Genomic DNA, 20,679 nt, shown 5'->3' with positions numbered 1-20,679 from the left:
ATTCAATATTACTGACACATGCATTACTCTTTTCAATTCCCCACTGACTAGCCCAGTGTGAGGCACACAGAATGCACTCCATAAATCTCTGTTGAGTGAATACAAATGAATGACAAAATGAGAACATCACATGACTTTGTGACAGCTATGTCAGATGCACAGGGGCACTTTGCACTTACTTCCCACTCTTAGATGCGTTCCGGGCCTTTGCAGATGATGGAGAGTTGACGTCTGGGTTAGTGTTTGCAGAACCTCGTCTATCCTTACTATACCCACAGAAAGAATAGAAAAAAATATATACAACAAGAATCACAGAGACAAAAAGTAGTTACTTCATTTAAAAAGTTTCATGCTCTCTCTCTCTCTCTCTCTCTCTCTCTCTCTCTCTTCCCTGTCAAAGTAAAACATGATCCTACCTAGTGGCATCCCTCAAAGGTAGACAGTGGCCACTGTCAAGTTCAAAGTACGTTATCCTTTCGGCATTCAAAACTTGAGCTAGTGAATTCCACTAATGATAGCACCACAGACCAGATCTCAAAGGAGACTCTAGTAAAAAAATAATATAAAATAACTCGTCTTTTAACAGAAAATTCTTTCTTTCCAGCCAGTGGATTATCTGCATTACAAGTTCAGTTCTGAAGCTGCTGACTTTTAGTGAAGTATGTGGATGCCAAATGATTTGCAAAAGTCATTGGGAGATACTATCCGATGAATTAATAATTTTCACTCATAATGTTACATGGGAAGGCCATGGATTCAGATATTCTTTCAGGAGAAGCACCACCTGGTTCATGAGTAATTGAATTTAAATCTCCACCTTCAATAACTCCACAGCTTATGTCAAACCTTGGAAACAATTACAAAATAAATCACAAGGAAGGTCTGCTTAATCTCATCAGGTTAATAAACGCAGACAAATTAATCACCCAAAGGTAAACAAAAAGAAATAATTGATTGGAGTCCTCTTGATTACTTTATTCTATTTCCTTTATCAAACAATTTCACCATTATCTTCAACTCAGCTGCTCAGCCTTGAAGTTATTACTTTACTTCATCTTCAGATTTCCATGGAAACCAATTCAAAGCCTTTTTCTCCACTTGATGATGTGTGGAATTATTTATCCTGATTTCATCAGAAAGTTTTTTTTTTTGTTAGTAGTATCTACAGCAGCATAACCTTTTATAAAAAGTGAAAGTAAGAAAGAAAGAAAAATGTATATCCAGGCTTTCAAAGTCTATAACAGAACCTTCCAGAGGCACAGAGTATTATCTCAGAGCATGCCCCAGAGCTTTCTGGATATTTATGAATCTTTCACGCACCTCAGAAATAGGTGTCTGTGAACAACTGTGTTTGCTTGTGGGAAGTTGAGGTGGGGTGGGGGTCAAAATTGATATACTGCCCTGCATCCATCAGCTTCAAATGCTACACGGATGTGACTGCAACAAAAGACAATCATGCATTCCTGGTGATTGCAAACGGGTTAAAGATGTGTATGGGCACAGAGGAAGGCTAATCAGAGAAAGTCAGGTTGATAGCAAAAGCGCGAGCAGTTAGGATGCAGTGTCCAAGAGATCCAAAAAGAAGCCCTTTGAAATGGGAGACACCAGATGAGCTGTAATTCTGCTGCTGGGATGGGGCTCTGGAGAGAACAGGCACACTTTCTGTCCCGGGGAAGGTGCCTAAAACTAGCTTGGACAAAGTGCTGCGTTTGCTCACATGGTGTGAGGACTCACTGTAATGTGGCTACCTTCTAAGTGGGGCCTGAAGAACCCATCTGGCACTGCCCCTACCCATTCATTATGATGTCTTGGCAAAGCGCTCCTTAGCTGGACCTGCGACCAGAGCCAACCTCAAAAACGAAGTGATGAGTCCAAACAATTGGACAAAAGACTCTGAGAAGAATTCCAAATTATCTCTTCCAGAAGGTGGGTGCAGCCTGGCACAGTGGATATTTGTCACAAAAACACAGGTAGGTTCAACTATCTCACTGCTATATCCTGGTCACTGGCCACTTGGCCTTCCTCCTCCTAGCATCACTCACACAGCAGGCAGTGGGAAACCTGACTAGAAGCATTCCAAAACAAGGGATCCTTCGATGTCTGTTGCACACCCTTGGGCTCAGATTAGGTGGTCAATTTACTCTTCCCAAGTCACTAAACTCACGCATTTATATTCTTTTGAATGAAACAGCACCCATTCCCATTTGAACATTCCCATGTCTGTGCCTTTGGGGGCAAGAGTCCTCTCTAATCTGCATGAAAAGTGACCCTGTTTAAACTCAATGCAAGGCACTGCAGGACATCAGGGAAACCTGTCAGGGGGGATGCCCAGAAGCAGTAGTTCTTTAACAGATAGGAGTAAGGACCCCTTTGACCTACTGCCAAATCCTGCAAGTGCAGAAGTGAGGAGAATCAAAGCAAAAACATTCTCAAGGATAAATCACCCAGGGAAGGTATGGCACCAACACTGGCGGTGAAAGTAATCAAATCGCTCAAAATGTTTGTGCTGTGTAAATATCACATCCCCTCACAGCAGTAAAATGTATCTGAAAGGGGAAGAAGCAAAAATAACTTATGGCAGGCTTGGGTCCTAGGAGCTTAGTTTTGTACACACGCTAAGGACTGTGGTACAGAAAGACAAGCTTGCTGAACACTGACGGGAAAAGTCACTGCTCCTCGCCAAAGATTCAGCAAGATGCTAGAATCCTCGAAGGCTGAAAGAGAAGGAGATCTACAAAAGTGATAGCAAGGACCTGGAATTTTCCAGAAGTGCTCCATGAGAGACAGAGTTGCAGTTGCAGACTCTGTGGGATTCTCAAAGATCTGGCAAGACGTGGCTCAACAACCCCAAAATTAAGGTGCTGCCAAGAATCCTAGTTATGGAAACATCCGGCAATCCCAGAGACTTACAGAAATGAGCCCTGCCTGCTTCTAAGCTACGTGGATAACAATTTGGGATATAGGAGATTGGGGGAGCTGCCTGGAATTAGAGTTAGTTCCTGACCTACACATCTGAAACAGGCCCATGTAAGTTTTTCTTTTGATCTGTCGGTCTCTAGCCACTTGTCAGACCTCTTTGCTTTGATCTCCTCTTTGAGTTGTAATCTCAAAGGCTGTGGCCTGAAACCCCAGAGAGTAGGGATGCAGGCTTCCGACACTCTACCAGTGTAGCTATCCCTCTTCTGAGTGGAGGACTCTTTCCTCCCTCCAGTGCCTCACAACCATGCCTCATCAAAGGCTCATGAAAACAATTCCAGGTGAATTCTGATAGGAAAAGTTAATGAGTGCCAGCTCTCCTTCTCTCTGCCTGGTTGGCTGACTGTCTCCATCTATCAACTATGCTCTTTTCTATAGACTCCAGGCATATCTCTAACACTACAAAATCAGAAAGAAAAAAAAAAAAGCACGACAGTCTTATGCACATTGTGTTCAGGTGGAAAAACTATGATAACTCAACTCTTCAGCAGTTGCAAAGTGTTCCTGATTGAGTAATTTGATGCTGAAATGGTATTCAGTGTACTTAAACCAAAAGGCAATCAGATTCACTCCAATTTGATTGTTTGATTGTTTTCCCCCTAGGTCACAGATACTTGTGGGAGAACAACTTAGTAGCTTAAGACGTGCTTGATTCACTTTCTTGATAGGTGGCATACAGAAACTTCTGCATCTCCTATGGCACTTTGAAAGCTCTTTTCAAATTAACTCAGATCTATGAAAAATAGTTTTGCTGCTGCACCTGCAACAGTACTGAAATTTTAAAGACTAATTTTCAGCGTCCTAGGAAACTGAAATTGTACTTCAGAAGAGTGAGCTGGGCTATAATAGTTACAGTCAACACCTCTTTTCCTTATTATTTGCCATGTGGTACTGTTTTTATTTTATTGTTTATCTGTCTTTCAAATTAGCTTTTAAGTGGGTGCTTATTATGGTTTGGTCCTACCGAAACTCAGTTTAAGGGCTGGTCCCCAATGTCATAATATGGAGAGGTGGTAGGGCCTCTAACAGGCATTTAGACCATAGGGGTAGAGCCCGTGTGAATGGATTAATGCCATCTTGAAGCAATGAATGAGTTCTCTCTCCTGAGACTCACTCAGTTACCGTGGGAATGGATTGTGATAAAGCAAGCCTGTCCTTTCCCTCTCTCTTGTGTCTGAGCCCTCTTGTATACATGCCTGCTCATAGCTCTAGCATGTGCTCCTGCCAAGCGATGTCATCTGCCAGGTTATGACACAACCTGAGACCTTCACCAATGCAGCCAGTGGTGTCTGAATTCCCTGCATTCAGTACCATGAGATAAATAAACCTCTTTGATTTATAAATTACTCAGTTGCAGATACTTTTTAACAGCAGTAGAAAATGCACTGAGACAGTGCTCACAAAATATCTGTTGAATGAAAAGACTCAGTGAAAAGGAGTGTCATGATTGGCCATTAATGTCTGGTACTGGTGTGAGAAAAGGAAGTGGGAACACCCATGTCACATATTTTTCCATCCCTGAAGACAAATTGTCACCAGAGAAAAGGCCATGGAAGCCGTGGAGTTCTTGTCTTCATGCAAGAAAGAATTCAGGCGCGAGACAGACAGTGGATTGATAAGGCTTTATTGGGGATAGGGCATCTGTCAGGATGGAAAGGACAAAGAGAGTGCGCCCAGTCACTTGGACTGGGGAGAGCAAGGTTACATGGTTGAGTGGAGAGAATACACCTGGGCAGGCCAGGCAGGCGGCTCAGCAGAGAGGCAGAGAGCTGGGCCCAGTCTGTTTGGACTCCCTAGGTTTTTAAGGGAGTCTGTTTACCCACCTCCCCCTCTCCTCCAGGACAAAGGATGGGGAATCCTACCAGAAGGATTTGTTGGGTGAAAATTAGCAAATTCCTCCCCAGATTTGTTGGTCTGGGCAAAATAGAGGGGCTTCCCTTAGGGTGTCTGAGAAGGTTTTATTGCCCCCATGTTATCAGGTCAGGTAACCCATCTGGTCCTGAGGAGAGAATTCTCCTGGGAGCTTTCCCTGGGGGAAGGGCTGGAACCACCTGGGAGGGTATCAGGGTCTGAGCAGGACATTGAAGTGCAAGATGCTGGGCTTCTGGAGCTTCAGCAGTAGGTGCTGGTCTTCAGGCCTGTCCCATACACATAGGCTAAATTTCTAACTTCCTCCCTAACAAATGATCTGGGAGAAGTGGATTCTGGTTATGGATTATGGATTCTGGTTGATGTTCAAGTGGATCGCAAAAATAGGTGAGATTAGAAAGCTTGCTTAGATGTTTGGACAGTGCCTCTACATGATAACAACAAATCTGTTGCATTTGCTTGGCTCTTAATGTTTTCTACAGTGTGTTCTTGTAAGTAATAACCGAGACAAAACCCAACCTACTATTAAGGGGTTGTTTCAAGTGTCTCTTGAAGAAAGGTTGGCTACTCTTTGTTCCCTGAAGACGACCCTATCGCAGGTTCAGGAAATGCACTTGAAACTCAAAACTCTACAAGGGATAGAAACTCATCTCATCTACTTCCCCAACAGGTGCTGGAGGCCCCTCTACAACAGATCACTAAGTGATCATCTTTTGAAAGGTTATTAAATCATGAGTACTTTCCCATGAAAACCTACTCTTTTTTCCTTTCCAAGAAGTTCACATTTCTAAAGTATTTTTGCCCTTTGTTCTGATACTAGGCAAGATAGCTCTTCAAATATTGATTTCCTTTAATTAAAGTTGATGAGGCCTCTGTATTTCATTTTTCTCTCGTTAAGTTATGTCCTGAGTGATTTTCTTTCTTTGCTCCAAACTTTTTCATTTTCATTTCTTCTACCTGAAGTGTCTAAATTAGAGTACCTGTCCCTTTACATGCCCTGTGCCCATTATCCGTATCTCTGTTAATCAGCTAGCAAAGAAATTCCAGTTCACCAAGAAGCACGTGCATTTAGCTTCCTCCCCTAGTTTCCCTTTGCTTCACTATGGATAACAACCAAGGTTTTCTTAGAAGAGAGGGTGAAAGCTCATCTTTATTGCTATGAATAACCAATATAACTATGATATCTCAGAAATACCTTCATAATTTCAAAGTGCTTATTGAGGAATCTCAAGATCAAAGCCTGGCTGCCATCAAGACATTTAACTTCTTGCTGTCTGAGGAATTGAGCTATAAAACAGCTACAATTAAATGGATCAGGTAAACCATTCACAGAGAACATCACAGTTACCTTGTAATTGCATAGATCTTGGAAAAGCAGCTGGGGCGCTTGCATTATCTTGCCCTCTCCCCTTCCATTAATTTTTCACTCTAACAGCTCACCACAGAGCAGCAGGGACTGGAGCAATTTGCTCATTGATTATTGCTGCTATTTTGTGCCCTTCACCTCTTGGAACATGCTGTTTCTGCTCAAGGAGTAGTGGTCATATCCCTGAATGCCTCACTGGGGTCAAGAAAGAACATGAGTCAGTTCCTAAATTATATTATTTTGTCATTTAAATAGACTAATCCCTTATGTCTTTACCAGGAGTGTGGCCTTGGTTACAGACTATGAGAGGACATGGGAACTATACCTTACAGTTGGAAGTGGCATTGTATTGCATTCACATCCAGCTCTGGGCTCCTCAATCTCATGGGGAGTTGGATGGTTTGGGGGTAAATCAAACCTGAAATATAATATAATGGGTTTCTGGACTGGAATGGTAGTTATGAGGGTGGAAGAAAGAAACCATACCCAGTATATCAAAAGAAAATACGACAGAATGGTGGGTCAACTACATCTGGGGAATGAGAATGAACTCTAAATGAAAGCTGCCAAGAAGGTTTGGAAGCTGGGTGACTGGGAAACTAATTTCTTTTGCCAGTGAAAGAGAAAGATTTGTTGGGAGGAGGATCAGGGCTAGAGAATAATTAAGGATTTGATCTGGAGCATATAGAGTTGAAGTATCGATGAGTAGTGTCCCACAGGAAATTCACCGGAGCTCAAGATCAAAGACAGAGTCAGATGGAGAATTATTGCTCTGGAGTGACATTAGCAGCAAGGCCTGATGGGACAGGAATCCACTATAAATGGGTAGTGAGTGTTTCAGGAGGCATCTGATACCAGAATCAGTTTGCTTCCACCCCAGTGTATGAAGATTTGCAAATATGTTTCAAAGACTTATATGACTACATCACAAGCCCAGGTAAAAGAGCCTGAACAGTGTAGAGATCAATTTAAAGTTAATGAGGGCAAGTGCAGGCCCCTGGCTTTCTTCATCCCCTTCCTACCACCTGCTTCTCCCCATTCTCCTAGCCTAGCCAGATACTCACACTTGACAAAATAAGCTGGGTGCTGCAAGATGGGTGGCAATCCCTATCAACCCATTCTTACAAAGTTGTCACCATGCTGTTGTCGCCTTGATGTAAGGACACTGGCAGATTAGCAACATTGAACTTCAAACCTTGACTTCACTTGCAGTTCACATTGTTTTTGTTTTGATTCTCTTTTTCTGTCTGTCCCTTCTCTTAGCATACGGGGGGGGGGGGTGTACAAGATGCAGGTGAGAGCAACCTGTCTACGTGCAAATCAATGGCTTTGCTTTTGGAAAGTCCAAGTATCACAGGCCTTCTGAGTTGAGCTAAGGTCATTAGGGCAACATTTTAAAACCAGTACCTACTAGCTTTGCCAAATTGAAGTAAACTTTGGTCTTTAGCCCTGGCTCCACAATGTACCAATGAATCATTTCATTTTTCTGGGTTTCAATTTCCTTGTCTGCCACTCCAACTTCTTAAGACCACTATGTAGCTTTGAAAATTATAAAATGTTAACCGACCTGCTCACTTATAAAACATGTAATATGTTTGTTGTGTGTCTTCATGTATGGCCTTGGGGGATACAATGATGTGCCAAAGCTTCTGCCCTCAAGTGACCCAAAACTAAGTGGAACAGGCATTCATGTTAGGTACATAACAACACAATGTACCCAACAGAATAAACAGGTGTGGAAAAGTGCTAGAAAAATAAGATAGGGACCAATCACTTATGCCTCAGGGAATCAAGGAAAGGAAAGGTAAAGCTGAGTTGCTATTATGAAAAGGGTGATCCTTGGTTTGCCTTTAAAAATCACGATTAAAAATGTTTAAGAGGGGGAAAATGCCAGTTAACCTGAATTGACCATCACACACTGAGTACATGTATAGAATTAACATATTATAACCTGTACATGTATATAATTAAAATAATTTAACAAAATAAATGAAATGCAGATAAATCAATGTAGGAAAATCTTTCTTGTGTTTCTAATATGTGCAAACTACCAAAATGAGATACTGTGAATAACAGAATTTTTTCAAAAGTATGTGCCGCTATAAATTGGTTACAAATCACCTGTAGGTATTACTTTTTACTGGCTACAAAATTATTTGTCCCTGAGACTTTCGAAAACACAAAAGGAGTGTTTCACCAGATTTTGTAATGGGATAAAACATAAGAGATTGGTTTGTTTCCCTGCCAAAAAAAAAAAATCACAAATTAGAAAATAAATCTTGGTTATGAGGAATTTTACAAAACAGAATGAAATTATGCTTATTCTTAGTTTGAGACAGTTATCTCCCAACAGTGGCTCACAGACTTCCTTATTCACATATCAGATAACCTGGAGTATTTTTTAAATGGAGATAGCAAGTGTCTGATTCAATAGGTCTAGGAATGGGCTTGAGCATTTACAACTGTAACAAGTTCCCAAGTGACGCAGCTGCGGCTGCTTGTGTATGAACCACACTGCCTCACAAGAAGCATGAGACAGCCATCTTAGTGGAACTTGGGAGGACAATCAGCCATATCATTGTCCCTGCTTTCCAAACAACACAATGAAAATCTGCTGGATGGAACGAACCCACTGCACACCTTCTGAGGCAGAGCTATGATGCTAAGTCTGTCAGCGTGTATCTCTGGAGAAGCTCCTCTTTCCTAAGGAAGTGGCAATTACCTCAAGCACCACAGAGTGGAGCTCAATAGCAGGTGAGACAAAAATTGGATCTGACAGCATTAATTGAGCCTGAAGTTCTATTTACTGAAAATGATCTGGCATAATTAAAAATTCACAACTGGAGCCTAGTTGGTGAGCATTATATATTAGGGACTCCCCTAGAGTAGGCCAGGAAAGTCTCAGTGAACTTTTTAGGAAAAGCCAAAGGGAGCCAACTGCATTGGCAGGAATTATCACGCAGAGAAAAAGGAAGTCGGCCCATTTACTTGGAAGTGAGATTCTCATTTTATACTGCAGAATGGTATGAACCAAGAGTGCTGGGGGGGGGGACTTAATTCCTTTTCTCTGGCAAATAATCACGTTGTTTTCCCTTTCTACTGTATTTGTGTATGGGCAGGCATTTGGCTCAGTGGTTAAGACACCACTTGGGATGCCCTCCCAAGTGCCTGGTTTTGAGTCCTGGCTCCACTCTTGACTCCAGCTTCCTTTAGATGCACATGCTGGGAAGCAGAAGATGTTAGCCCAAGTAAGCTAGGTCACTGCCACCCATATGGGAGACCTGGATTGAATTATGGCTACCTAGTTTCAGCATGGCCCAGCCTCAGCTGTTGCAAGCATTTGGGGAGTGAACCAGTGGATGGATCTCTCTGCCTAATTATCTCTCTCTGCCTTCAAAAAAAAATAAATAAAAGTAAATTAACAAAAATCCTAAAGATAAATATGTGTTTGCTCTTAAGGGATTTCAAAGCAAGTCTACTCTGCCTGCACATTATGTGTGAATTTCTTTGAGGGCCAGGGCACATTATATTCATATCCATTCACAAGATCTCTTATAACATTTGTTACAGTCTGTTGACTGACAACCATACCTGAGAAATTTGACTTCTAACATGTTTATTGAATTGAACTCAATGACTAATACATATTAGGCTAGAAGTTTACTAATAGAGTCACGTGGCTTTGGTTTCTTTGTTTAAATAACTTATGTCCAATCACACTGCATACCTAAAAGAATGAGAACCTATTGGAGTACCATTTCTGATCTCTAGGGTCCACAGATAGGAACTTAAGTAGAGTAAAACCAGAGTCAGCAAATTTGAATAATGGTATTGCCAAACTAACTGGTGGCAGCCTGGAGTTTGGAGAAAAAAGCTTGGGCACTGGAATCCAGCAGGGGGTCATGTTCTGTCTTTGTACTAGCAGGAGGATTTTGAACAAGTTGGAGCATTGAGACAAGGTTGGTCCTACCTAAGACCTCACACTGACGCTTCAGTACACTAATTCTCTAGCTACAGACTGGTATCTAATGTTAAAAGCATTCAAACCTCTCCTTGTTGCTAGACTTAGTATCTTAAGTGCTTCTAAGGGGACAAATGTATCTAGGATTTAAAACTGTATCTGGCTCCTTAGAAATCAAGTCAAAGGGTCCTGTCATCAAAGTCTTGATAAGGCTTTTTAGGATAGAAAAGGCAGTAAAATTCCCCCAAACTATTCGCCCTGTGTTTCTTAACAGAACTGAACCTCTGTACCAAGATTTTTATGCTTTTCTGTTCATTTATATTTAGATGAACAGTTAGAACATGAAAATATTCTCATTTTAAGGTGCTTCAAGCATTACACATTTGTTTGAATGACTGTTATTTCTTTTTTTTTAAAGATTTGTTTATTTGAAAGAGTTACAGAGGGAGTTACTGCTCACACTCACAGACACACACACACACACACACACAGGAGCCCAGAGTTCCACGCAGGTCTGCCACAGGGGTAGCACAGGCCCAAGTACTTTGGCCATAATCTGCTGCCTTCCCAGGCATATTTGTCAGGAGCTGGATCAGAAGTGGAGCTGGATCATGAACTGGCACTCATATAGGATGCTAGTGTTGAAGAAAGCAGTTTAACTCACTGTGCCACAATGCTGGCTACTAAATGCATGTTATTTTAACTTATTTTATTTTGGTTTTGGACTTTTTCCTTAGTGGAGGGCTTTTTCACTGTTGGAAACTTTTCCTTGGAGAGATATTTTTTTTTCCTTTGGGACCTTTTTTGTATTTCTGGCTGTCTGCCCACGCATGACTTTTTTAAGATATATATCTTGTTTATTTAAAAGATAGAGTTACAGAGAGAGAGAGAGAGAGAGAGAGAGAGAGAGAGAGAGAGAGAGAGAAAGATCTTCCATCTGCTGGTTCACTCCCCAAATGGCCACAATGGTCAGTGCTAGGCCAGGTTGAAGCCAGGAGTTTCATCTGGGTCTCCCACGTGGGTGCAGGTGCCCAAGCACTTAGGCCATCTTCTGCTGTTTTCCCAGGTACATTAGCAGTGAGCTGGATTGAAAGTGAAGCAGCCAGGGCTCAAACCGGTGCCCATATGGGTTACCAGTGTCACAGATCACAACTTAACCCATTATGTCACAATGCCAGCCTCTGTATGCATGTTATTTCTAAGAAGCTTCTTCCTGCTCATGTTGCATTACAATATGGAAAACTGAGCATTATTTTAGCGGGATTACTGATAGAATATTAAGATTTTGATAATTCATGAAAACAAAACACATCTTATTCTATATCACCATACTAATCACTGTTAAATGCTAGGCCTTGTATAATTTATAACAATATACATCTTTTCTTATACACAAGTGTTTAATAATAGCCTAGTCAAACCCAAGACACTTAACTAAGCCAAATACTAAGGATGTTAATTGACTATATCTGTCCAAAACAAGAGCAAGACTCACAGAAATATGGACCTGGAAGTATCAGCAGAGATAAGAAATTAAGGCCGAGTGAGAAGGGATTTATCCAGGAGTATCCAAACAGGCAGTATTGACCTAATAATAGAAGTTGGCTGGCACACAGCAACCAGGAACATAAGACCCATGGAGTATAGAATGAAGCAGGAAGGATTAGGACCAAAGATGAAGTTACATGAATGAATTGTGGCTCTTTTTTGCCAATATACGAAATCCAAAAAGGAGGGCAGTTTTATCAATGTGTGGAGAGGGGAAGGTATGTGGAAGGAGATGAGGACATGTTCAGTTTTGAGCAATGTTGTGCTTCCTATGCCTGTGGGATCAGGTGAGAGATTTGGCTAGACACTGGATATACACATGCAGAACACAGCTGGCTATAGAGATCTCAGGTGAAGAATGGGCTTCTGGATTGTGAACCCTGTGATAGCTGAAGGGCTGGCATTGTGGCGCAGCAGGTTAAGCCTCTAACTGCAGCTCCAACATCCCATATGGACACTGGTTGAAGCCCCAGCTGCTCCATTTCTGATCCAGTTCCCTGGATAAAGCAGCAGAAGGTGGCCCAAGTACTTGGGCCCCTGTCACCATGTGGGTGACCTGGATGGAGTTCTGGGCTCCTGGCTTCAGCGTGGGCCAAGCCCTGGCTGTTGCGGCCATTTGGGGAGTGAAGAAGCAGATGGAAAATCTCTCTTCTCTGTCTCTTCTTCTCTCTTTGTAACTCTGTATTTCAAATAAATAAATAAATCTTAAAAAAAAAAGAAACAGAGCAGAAGAGATTACACAGGAGAGTGAATAGAGTGAGAAGAGAAGAGCCGAGAAGATGAATTACATACAGGTCGGAGGGGAGAAAGTGGGCTCATCAAAAGCCAGAGGAGGAACTGGATCTGGGGCATGAGGATTCCAAACATAAGAGACTCATTTGCTGATTATAAGACAGTTTTGTGTGTTGGGTTTCCAGCTGCTCCATGTTGCTTTTTCCTGGTGCACTTTTCTGATTAGTTGTGGTATTTCATCAGTCATGCTGTCCTTTATCAGATCAAGAGCATTTGATAGTCAAGAAGCCTTCTTGGTCCCATGCAACCCATTCTCATCAATTCCTGGCAAGGATGATCTGATGTATGCTGAAGGAAGCATTTTGTGCCAAACAAATCCTGAATTACAGGCTTGTGATACATTTTTTTTTTCAGTCAGGCTTTATTTATTGCAGCAAAGGTCAACAAAACAAGGAACTGTGTTAGTGCTAAACTAGATGCAGTGATAATACTAAGGTTTATGCAAATATGGTTATAATCTCCCAAATAAGTAACTAATCTGCTTTTGATTATTGTTCCTGCTTGCTTGCTTCCTCCGTTTTGTGCAAAATCAGAAATGGGCCTTATTGATCTCAACTTGGCTTCAAAATTCAAGCAAATCTTGGCTCTGGTAGAATCAGAATTCAAGTCAGCCTTTTGCCAAGACCCACTTGTTCAACACTTGGGAAGGCCTTGCCTTCCTGCGAGTTATGATATCATCTGTCACCTCTTTGTATGTTTGGTTCTTGGGCTTTGAAACAACAGCCCTCTGGTTCTCCCCAGACACTGAACAATCAGCTCCCTATTGAATGCATTCTTTAAATCTATGCAAACCAGGTGTCCACCCACTTTTTCTTTGAGCACTTTAATCACAATGCAAGATCTCATTCTCCAAGGGCACTTCTTGGCTTAGGAAAAAATGGAAAGGTCGAAAGCTATGGTGAAAAGAACATGAGAGGCAGAAGTAAACCTTATTACTGCAAAAGACCCAAGTCTAAATGAAATAAAGAACAAAGTCCTGATGGAGAATGTTTTCATTACTTTCTGATGGTAGATACTATTGTGCAAAAGGCTCTGGTATCTTTCAACCTTTGTCTTCATTCTGTTACTGTCAATGTCTACTAAGAGGTGCCATAACTGTGAAACCATATTATACCATTTCCAGAGCCCTCCCAATGAAGCACGAATGGGTTAGGAACCTCAGTGATGCATTTTAGAGAATGATTCTCTGAGAGACAGGCAAGGAACTCAAGCTGGGAAGGGCTAGAACCTTCACTGGGGCTCAAGAATGTGTCAATCATCATGTCCTGGGGCAGTAGACTTAGCTTTCAGATTGTATCCCAATGGTGAGGGCAGAGAAGATTCCAACCAGGGAAAGAAGAGTTTGCACTGGAAGGAAAACAAGATGCTATTCAGCTTAAAGAAACCCCGCACTGGGAGGAGAGGCATCCAGCTCCCTGCCTAAAAGGGATATTAACAATCCTTTGTGGCTTAAGGGCAAAAGAAATGGGCTTTCAAAAGCTATTCGATGTTTTTTCTCCTGGGATTCTTAGAGTTATGGATTTTGTGACCTTGTCTACTCTATGATAATTATGTTTCCCTTTTTCTCCATACTAGTTTATTAAAGTTACCTTTGACATTGTCAGCTTGTCTAAGGCTTGTGGGAGAGTAGTTCCGTATTGACATTCCAGAAACTCAAAGAGGGAAATGAAATCCTAGAGGGAGAGTATGACCCTCTTATGCTCAAAGTTTTGCTGTGGTTGTTTCTTTTTTAAAATTTCCCTTAGAAGCTCTTGCTCTGCTCATCCCTTGTAGGTCAAGGTAGGAATGTTGTTTAAATTTAGGGGAAATGTCCTTTACTGCCTGCTTGCCAGGATGTCAAAACTCAGTCATCTCTTATCAAGGCGCATAGTCCAGCTGTCCACAGTTTGAGAGAAAATGTATTCGTGGCCTATGGAAGACCTTGGGCTTCAGAGCACCAACTGCTTACAGGCATAGGGTCTCATCTACCCTGACTTGCTTTCTGTACACAATCTAGAACCTTTCTTTCCTGGATAGGCTCTAACATGCTGTCCCCTTCAAAAATGAGGCGATGGAACAGAGCTAACTTTTAATTCTGTCATGTGATGACCACAAACTCAAAGTCAAGTAAGGCATTAACTAAAACACCCCTAAAACCAGTAATTGCTATAGGTCAGCCATCTTAGTGTTGGAAGGTTCTGGTTAAATTAAAATTTCCTTCTTGATAATTTTACACAACCAGCTCTAGAGAGAAGAAAAAAAATAAGGTGATCATTTGGCCTGGTGGTTAAGATGCCCACATCTCACATTAGAGTGCCTGGGTTTGATTCCTAACTCCAGCTCATGGTTACAGCCTCCGGCTATTGCACATCCTGTGAGGCAGCAGATGTTGGCACGAGTGATTGCATCTCTGCCACCCATATGGGATATCTGGCCAGAGCTCCTGTCTTTTGTATGGCACAGCCCTGGCCATTGCAGACAGTTGGAGAGTAAATCATCAGCCAGAAGCTCTCTTAGTCTCTCCCCCTCTCCCTCCCTGTCTCGTATCTTTGTCTGCCTTTCTCTCTGCCTCCACAACATATATATTTGCATATTTAAAACTCTCTCACCAAATAGAAAGAAAGAGATGCATGCTACTGCATGCTCTTCCCACTTTGTCCGCTATTTTTTTGGGTGGGCATACAGAAGTTATAAACAAAGATGAATATAAAAGAAAAGCATAAATATGGTGTGAAAATGGAGGCTGCGACTAACAAAACCCCATTTATTCCAAGGATCACCAGGTCAGAGCTGTAACCTGGGCAAGGATAACACAGGTTGATGTTAGACAAGCCCAGGTATAGGCCAGAGCAGTGACTTTTTTGTAATTTGTAATGCATCTATTATCTCAAATTTGGCATACTTTATTCTAAAGAACAGTCATGATATGGCACTGAGGAAAAAAAAAATAGAGAGGTTTTCAAAAAGAAAAGAGATGCATCTTTAACATCTTGGACAGCAGGACTGTTGAAGTCGAGTGCTGGAGTAAACTCTGAGTTTCCTAGCAAACAAGGCCATAAGGGAAACAGGATGGGCCATAGCACTCTGAACTTTACATAAAAAGGAAGGGCTTCATTTTGTCAAAAAAGACAAACTTTTTCATGGTGTCAACTCTAAGAAGCACTGATTTGCTAAGAGGTGCAGAAGCAGTCTTCCCAGGACAATCTTTTATAGACAGACAGTCATGGAGAAGTCAAGTTGGTTGAGGAATAATTTCCATTCAGCAAAATACACCCATCTTTAACTTTTGATAGCAGCTGAGGACACCATATTAGAAAGCAAGCTAGTGAAAGCTAAACTAAGATGCAGCCTTTCTGGTGATCTAACTTGATCCTGGGGAAAAGAGTGGAAAACCTACAGGTATGCATTTGAAAACAGGCCTTAGACCAGTGCTTCCCCAACCTACCAGCTCATTAGACAGCTGGAAAGATTGCTCCCATTGTCACATCGTACATCAGTGGATTTGGGGCTTTCCATGGCAGATCCTTTCCTAGTTGCAGCTCATCCGCCTGAGGATTGCTCCCACAATAGATGTATGTGCTGTGCACATGCTTTTGGAAGCTAGACAGAGTCAGCTAAGGCAGCAGAGAAGCATGCCCTTAATTTCCCTTGGGCCTCTTTCTAATTCTTTGTTCAGAACTTCTGGGGCATCGCTCTCTCCTCCAACTATAGCACCCATTCTCTTATATCATCATCTGCTCCCATTATCTGTAATTCTCCTAGGACACCTATCAATTCTGCAGAAGCGGCTCCTCACCTGAACTGTAAGTCCAATGATTTGATGCTCTTTGCACACAGGGAGCTCACTTTTTTCTTTCCTGGCCACAGGTTATCAAGGAGCAGATTAAGGAAATAGCTATCTTTCCCCAAAGGCACATTCACCTACAATCAAAGAGGATACAACAAATAGCACTGCAGCAAACAAAGAGGTTCCTTCCTCCAGCCCCTTAATAAATGAAAACACATATTAATTAATTCTTTGGTCCTTTAATTGCTCCTGGATTAAATATACCAGGGTGATTTTTCATTTGGGCCCAGGTTGTCACGAGCTCAATAATTCACTTAAGGAATTCTGATATCATGTGTTTGGCCTTGCTTATTTATGGAGTCAAAAGGAGTAACTCATTAGTGAGTAAGAGGTATTAATTAGACTCTTGTAAAATTACACTCATGGAAGATGCTAGCTCCATCCAGATAGTTGGAAGGAGAACCATACTCAAGAGCTACGTGGCAAATTAAGAGCCAGTGTGGGCGGTGTGACAAAGCCTTGAGACAGATCTTTAACAAGCCAACCAGGGCCTATATTATTCCCAGTACATGATGCTCCTCACAGAGTTGTCACCCATAAAGGCTGTAAATGGATTCCAAGGATGCTGCTGGCAATCACATTTCCAGAGCTCTTTCCGGGGAACTGTTTTCATGAACGAGTTATGAGACACGTGAGAAATATCAATCATGACTGTGCAGTCACACCTCACTTTTGGCCCGAACCACAGAACCCAGCTTGATCACCCAATTAGTACATCATAATTACCTTCTGATAACATTTGACTGATTCCAAAAATACAAGCCACCCTCAAAGGCCCTCCAAGGGCAAAGGTCACTCCCAAGAAAGTAGAGTCAAGAGGACATGCTCTAGCTGTCAAATGTAGTAACCAATGTAGCAACACAAAAAGGTCCAATATATGGAAGAAATCAGCATACTTTTCCACATGTAAATCATGCTATGTTTGTTAAAAATAGATCCAATGCACACTCTTATTCACCATACTGCTAGGGCATCTTCCTCTCTTTGACTAGAAATTAATACTAATATCAGTATTCTTAGATTGAGTTTTCTCAGCAGATAAAGGTTAAAGAAGCAAGTACTAAACTATAACATCCTCTGCTCTCCCCTCCGCCACCTTTAAGCTCTTCCTAACGTGATCTTTCACTGAGTTCTCTAATGGAAAGAGTTTTGCTGTCAAGCAAGGAAATGAATTCACATGTCAGTGCCTTCAAAAGTCCATTATAATATTATTTAAAAGCTTATTATCTATCCTAAGCAATGTCATAGAATAACTGGAGAAGCATAAGAGTTTGAAGACTAATGCAGAGTCTTAGATTGCCAAATGCAAATGTAAATCACAACTCTCACTAATTAAAACTTTGGCCCCTTGATTGCTCCTGGATTAAGTTCACAGGGGTGATTTTTCATCCCTGCCTTGGTTGACATAAGCCCAATAACTCACTCTGGCATTCGGACATCATGTGCTTGGCTCTGCTTGTCTATAGAGTCAAAAGGAATATCTCATTAGGGAGTGAGAGGTATTAATTAGATTTTGTAAATAGCAACCGCGTATGATGCTAGCCTCTGATTTCATCCAGATTGTTAAGAACAATGCTATATGAAGAGTTGGAAAACTGGGGTTCTTGTTCTAAAGCACCACACCAGGCCCCCTATTGATTGATATACCTCAGTTCACACAAAGAAAACCTGGGCTAAAAATAATGTTATCTTGCCACCCAACTCCACAGAATCATGATGCCAATAAATGGGAAATGGCAGATTATAACCTTATCATTTATTTTATAAATAAAATGTTGTAATGATTCTAGTTTGATACTCATTATATCAGTATAGGCCTTATGTTACAAGCTCACAGCTCTGATCTATTATTTCAACAATGACCACCTGATTTAGTCAAAATGCTTAATGATACAGAGATTTACCTATTATGCACTCCCTATTCTCAAATTATTGAATTGTCATTAAGTTAAATTCTATGACACTCAATGAGTCCTCCTCCTTGCCCCTTGAAGCTCAGTAATACCACAATCAGGAAAAGGAAATGCTTAATTCACATCAGGTGGCTTTATGGCTCTCTTACAGACAAATGGAAGTCCTCTGTTGTGCCACTTGTATTCAGGGTTTTTCCTTCTCTGCCAGTCTTGGACTTCTTCCTCTTGCTGCCTTTATGCACTCTCTCCACTTGTCATTGCTCTTTTTCTGGGCCATTTGGAGTAAGAAGGGAAGACACATCTCTTTGGAAATTGAGCATTAGGGGAAGGGAGGAAGGGTTCGATGGACCCTCCAACTTATTACACTCTCCTAGGAAAGGGCAGGATGATGAAAAAGACTGCTAGGGAACCAGGGTTCATTTGGATGTCTCAGTTCTGCTATGTTAAAGCAGCAGCCTCATTACTTTTGTGCTGCTTGGCTCAATAAAGGCCTTTGCTGAATGAACAATCGTAGCTAGAGGCAATATGAACATTCTGGCTTCATGAAGGGTGCTCTTTTTTGGCTGCTGGGGGAGGGAAGAGTCAATGCAGTGTGATGGTTGATGGATCAATAGTTTTCAGAATGCATTTCATCGTGACACTCTGTTGGGACAAGGAAGGGCTGACTAGAAATCATTCAAGGTTACCAGCTAAATGATAGTTTATACAGTATTCAAATGAAACATCTGGAATTTAAACTGGTGGCCAGACAAGAAACCACAATGGAAGCTGCGTTGTCTATGACCTGCCCAGACAGGAGACACCAGCAAACATTTCCAATAATCCAGCAAACATTTCCAATAATCCTCATACACATCTTTTTTTTTAATTCTTTTTTTAGTTTTTTATTTTATTTATTTTTTTATTTTTGACAGGCAGAGTGGACAGTGAGAGAGAGAGAGAGACAGAGAGAAAGGTCTTCCTTTTGCCGTTGGTTCACCCTCCAATGGCCGCCGTGGCCAGCGCGCTGCGGCTGGCACACCATGCTGATCCGAAGGCAGGAGCCAGGTGCTTCTCCTGGTCTCCCATGGGGTGCAGGGCCCAAGCACTTGGGCCATGCTCCACTGCACTCCCGGGCCATAGCAGAGAGCTGGACTGGAAGAGGGGCAACCGGGATAGAGTCCGGCGCCCTGACCGGGACTAGAACCCGGTGCACCGACGCCGCAAGGCGGAGGATTAGCCTGTTGAGCCACGGCGCTGGCCCTCATACACATCTTTAATCCAGCAACCAGGCTCATTGGAAGACATCTCTGTTTTGATTTTAGAGAAACCTCCTGAAGTTCAAATTTAGGTTGGTTTGAATGATTCTTGCAGAGCAGAAAAAGCCAGGGTATGGGGGTGAGGGAGCCTTTATCCCAGAATCCATAATAGCAAAATGCAAGAGAGCTATAGAAACCCAAGAAAACTGGAAAGATCTCTTAACTAAAACGTAATTGGAAATGTAAGTCTTCAATGTTATAAAACGATTGATTTGAAATATAAGAAACTAATGGGAAAGTTACAAAGTATAGTATTCATTAAAGTAATCTAGTTTGAACACACAGTGATGGAAATCCAAAGCCAAAAGGCCGTTGGCCCCCTTAGCTAGCAAAATACATCTCAAGTAGGCACAGACTGCACTCTCTTCTCTTAGATCTAAGCTGCAGCTAATACAAGTGCTCAGGAAAAGGGCAGAAAGCAGAAAACTGCCTTAACTATATGGGTTCAATGACAGCTAATTAATGAACCATATGTCTTCAAGCCGCATGAGTGCCCCAACATGCCAAATATGTCTTTCCTGACCTTCCAGTACCGAACCTCAACCCCCTCATATTTCTCCTCGATATGTGCCCGAAACCAAGATCAACCCTCCTTTATCCTTAAATGAAGAGATCCAGAGAGAAGCTTTAGGTGAGAATTTAAATTCCTGCATGAATTCCATGATCAAAAATGCCCTTGGAAAGTCTGACTTGATATGGCATTTTGGTGGAAGATACCACAATGAACAGATAAGTAATTACCAGAAATCAGTACAAGTAACTGCCTGTCCCCATACACTGCCCAATGCAAAGCTGTTGCTATAGATGCACTTGAAATTAGAATCTACAGCTCCCTGTTTTGAGGGAGTTAAATTGCTGACTTAACCATTCAGGTTTTTACTACAGCTAATCAATACAAACGTGTCCTCAAACAGCTGGCAGACCCCAACTTGCTTGCTGCTGGTTATATGCAGCAGGTCGTTAGAAAAGGCAAATAACATTTCCCCTTGCTCTCATGTAAAATTACTAAAGACAGCATTAAATTTTAGAAAATTTAAACATTCAATGTAGCTCTACACAATACAATTTATAGTTAGACTATAGGCACAAGAGCCTACTTTTCTAACTTAATTCTAAAGGTACAAATAACT

General features: G+C 41.7%; 1 protein-coding gene across 3 annotated transcripts in view; it reads right to left on the bottom strand.

Moving 5' to 3' along the window:
* HS6ST2 (heparan sulfate 6-O-sulfotransferase 2) overlaps window positions 1-20,679 on the bottom strand; it is a 326,372-nt gene that overhangs the window by 49,246 nt on the left and 256,447 nt on the right. For 2 of the 3 annotated variants that reach the window (XM_062183205.1, XM_062183207.1), the window contains exon 4: window positions 180-266. The exons of the other annotated variant lie outside the window; for it this stretch is intronic. In XM_062183205.1, coding sequence (XP_062039189.1) covers window positions 180-266 — 87 coding nt within the window. The remainder of the gene's footprint in view (window positions 1-179; window positions 267-20,679) is intronic. 3 annotated transcript variants of the gene reach the window in all.

The sequence above is a fragment of the Lepus europaeus genome, chromosome X, assembly GCF_033115175.1.
Source record: "Lepus europaeus isolate LE1 chromosome X, mLepTim1.pri, whole genome shotgun sequence".
In the NCBI taxonomy this organism is placed as follows: Eukaryota; Metazoa; Chordata; class Mammalia; order Lagomorpha; family Leporidae; genus Lepus; species Lepus europaeus.
This window is presented reverse-complemented; position numbering and strand designations above follow the sequence as displayed.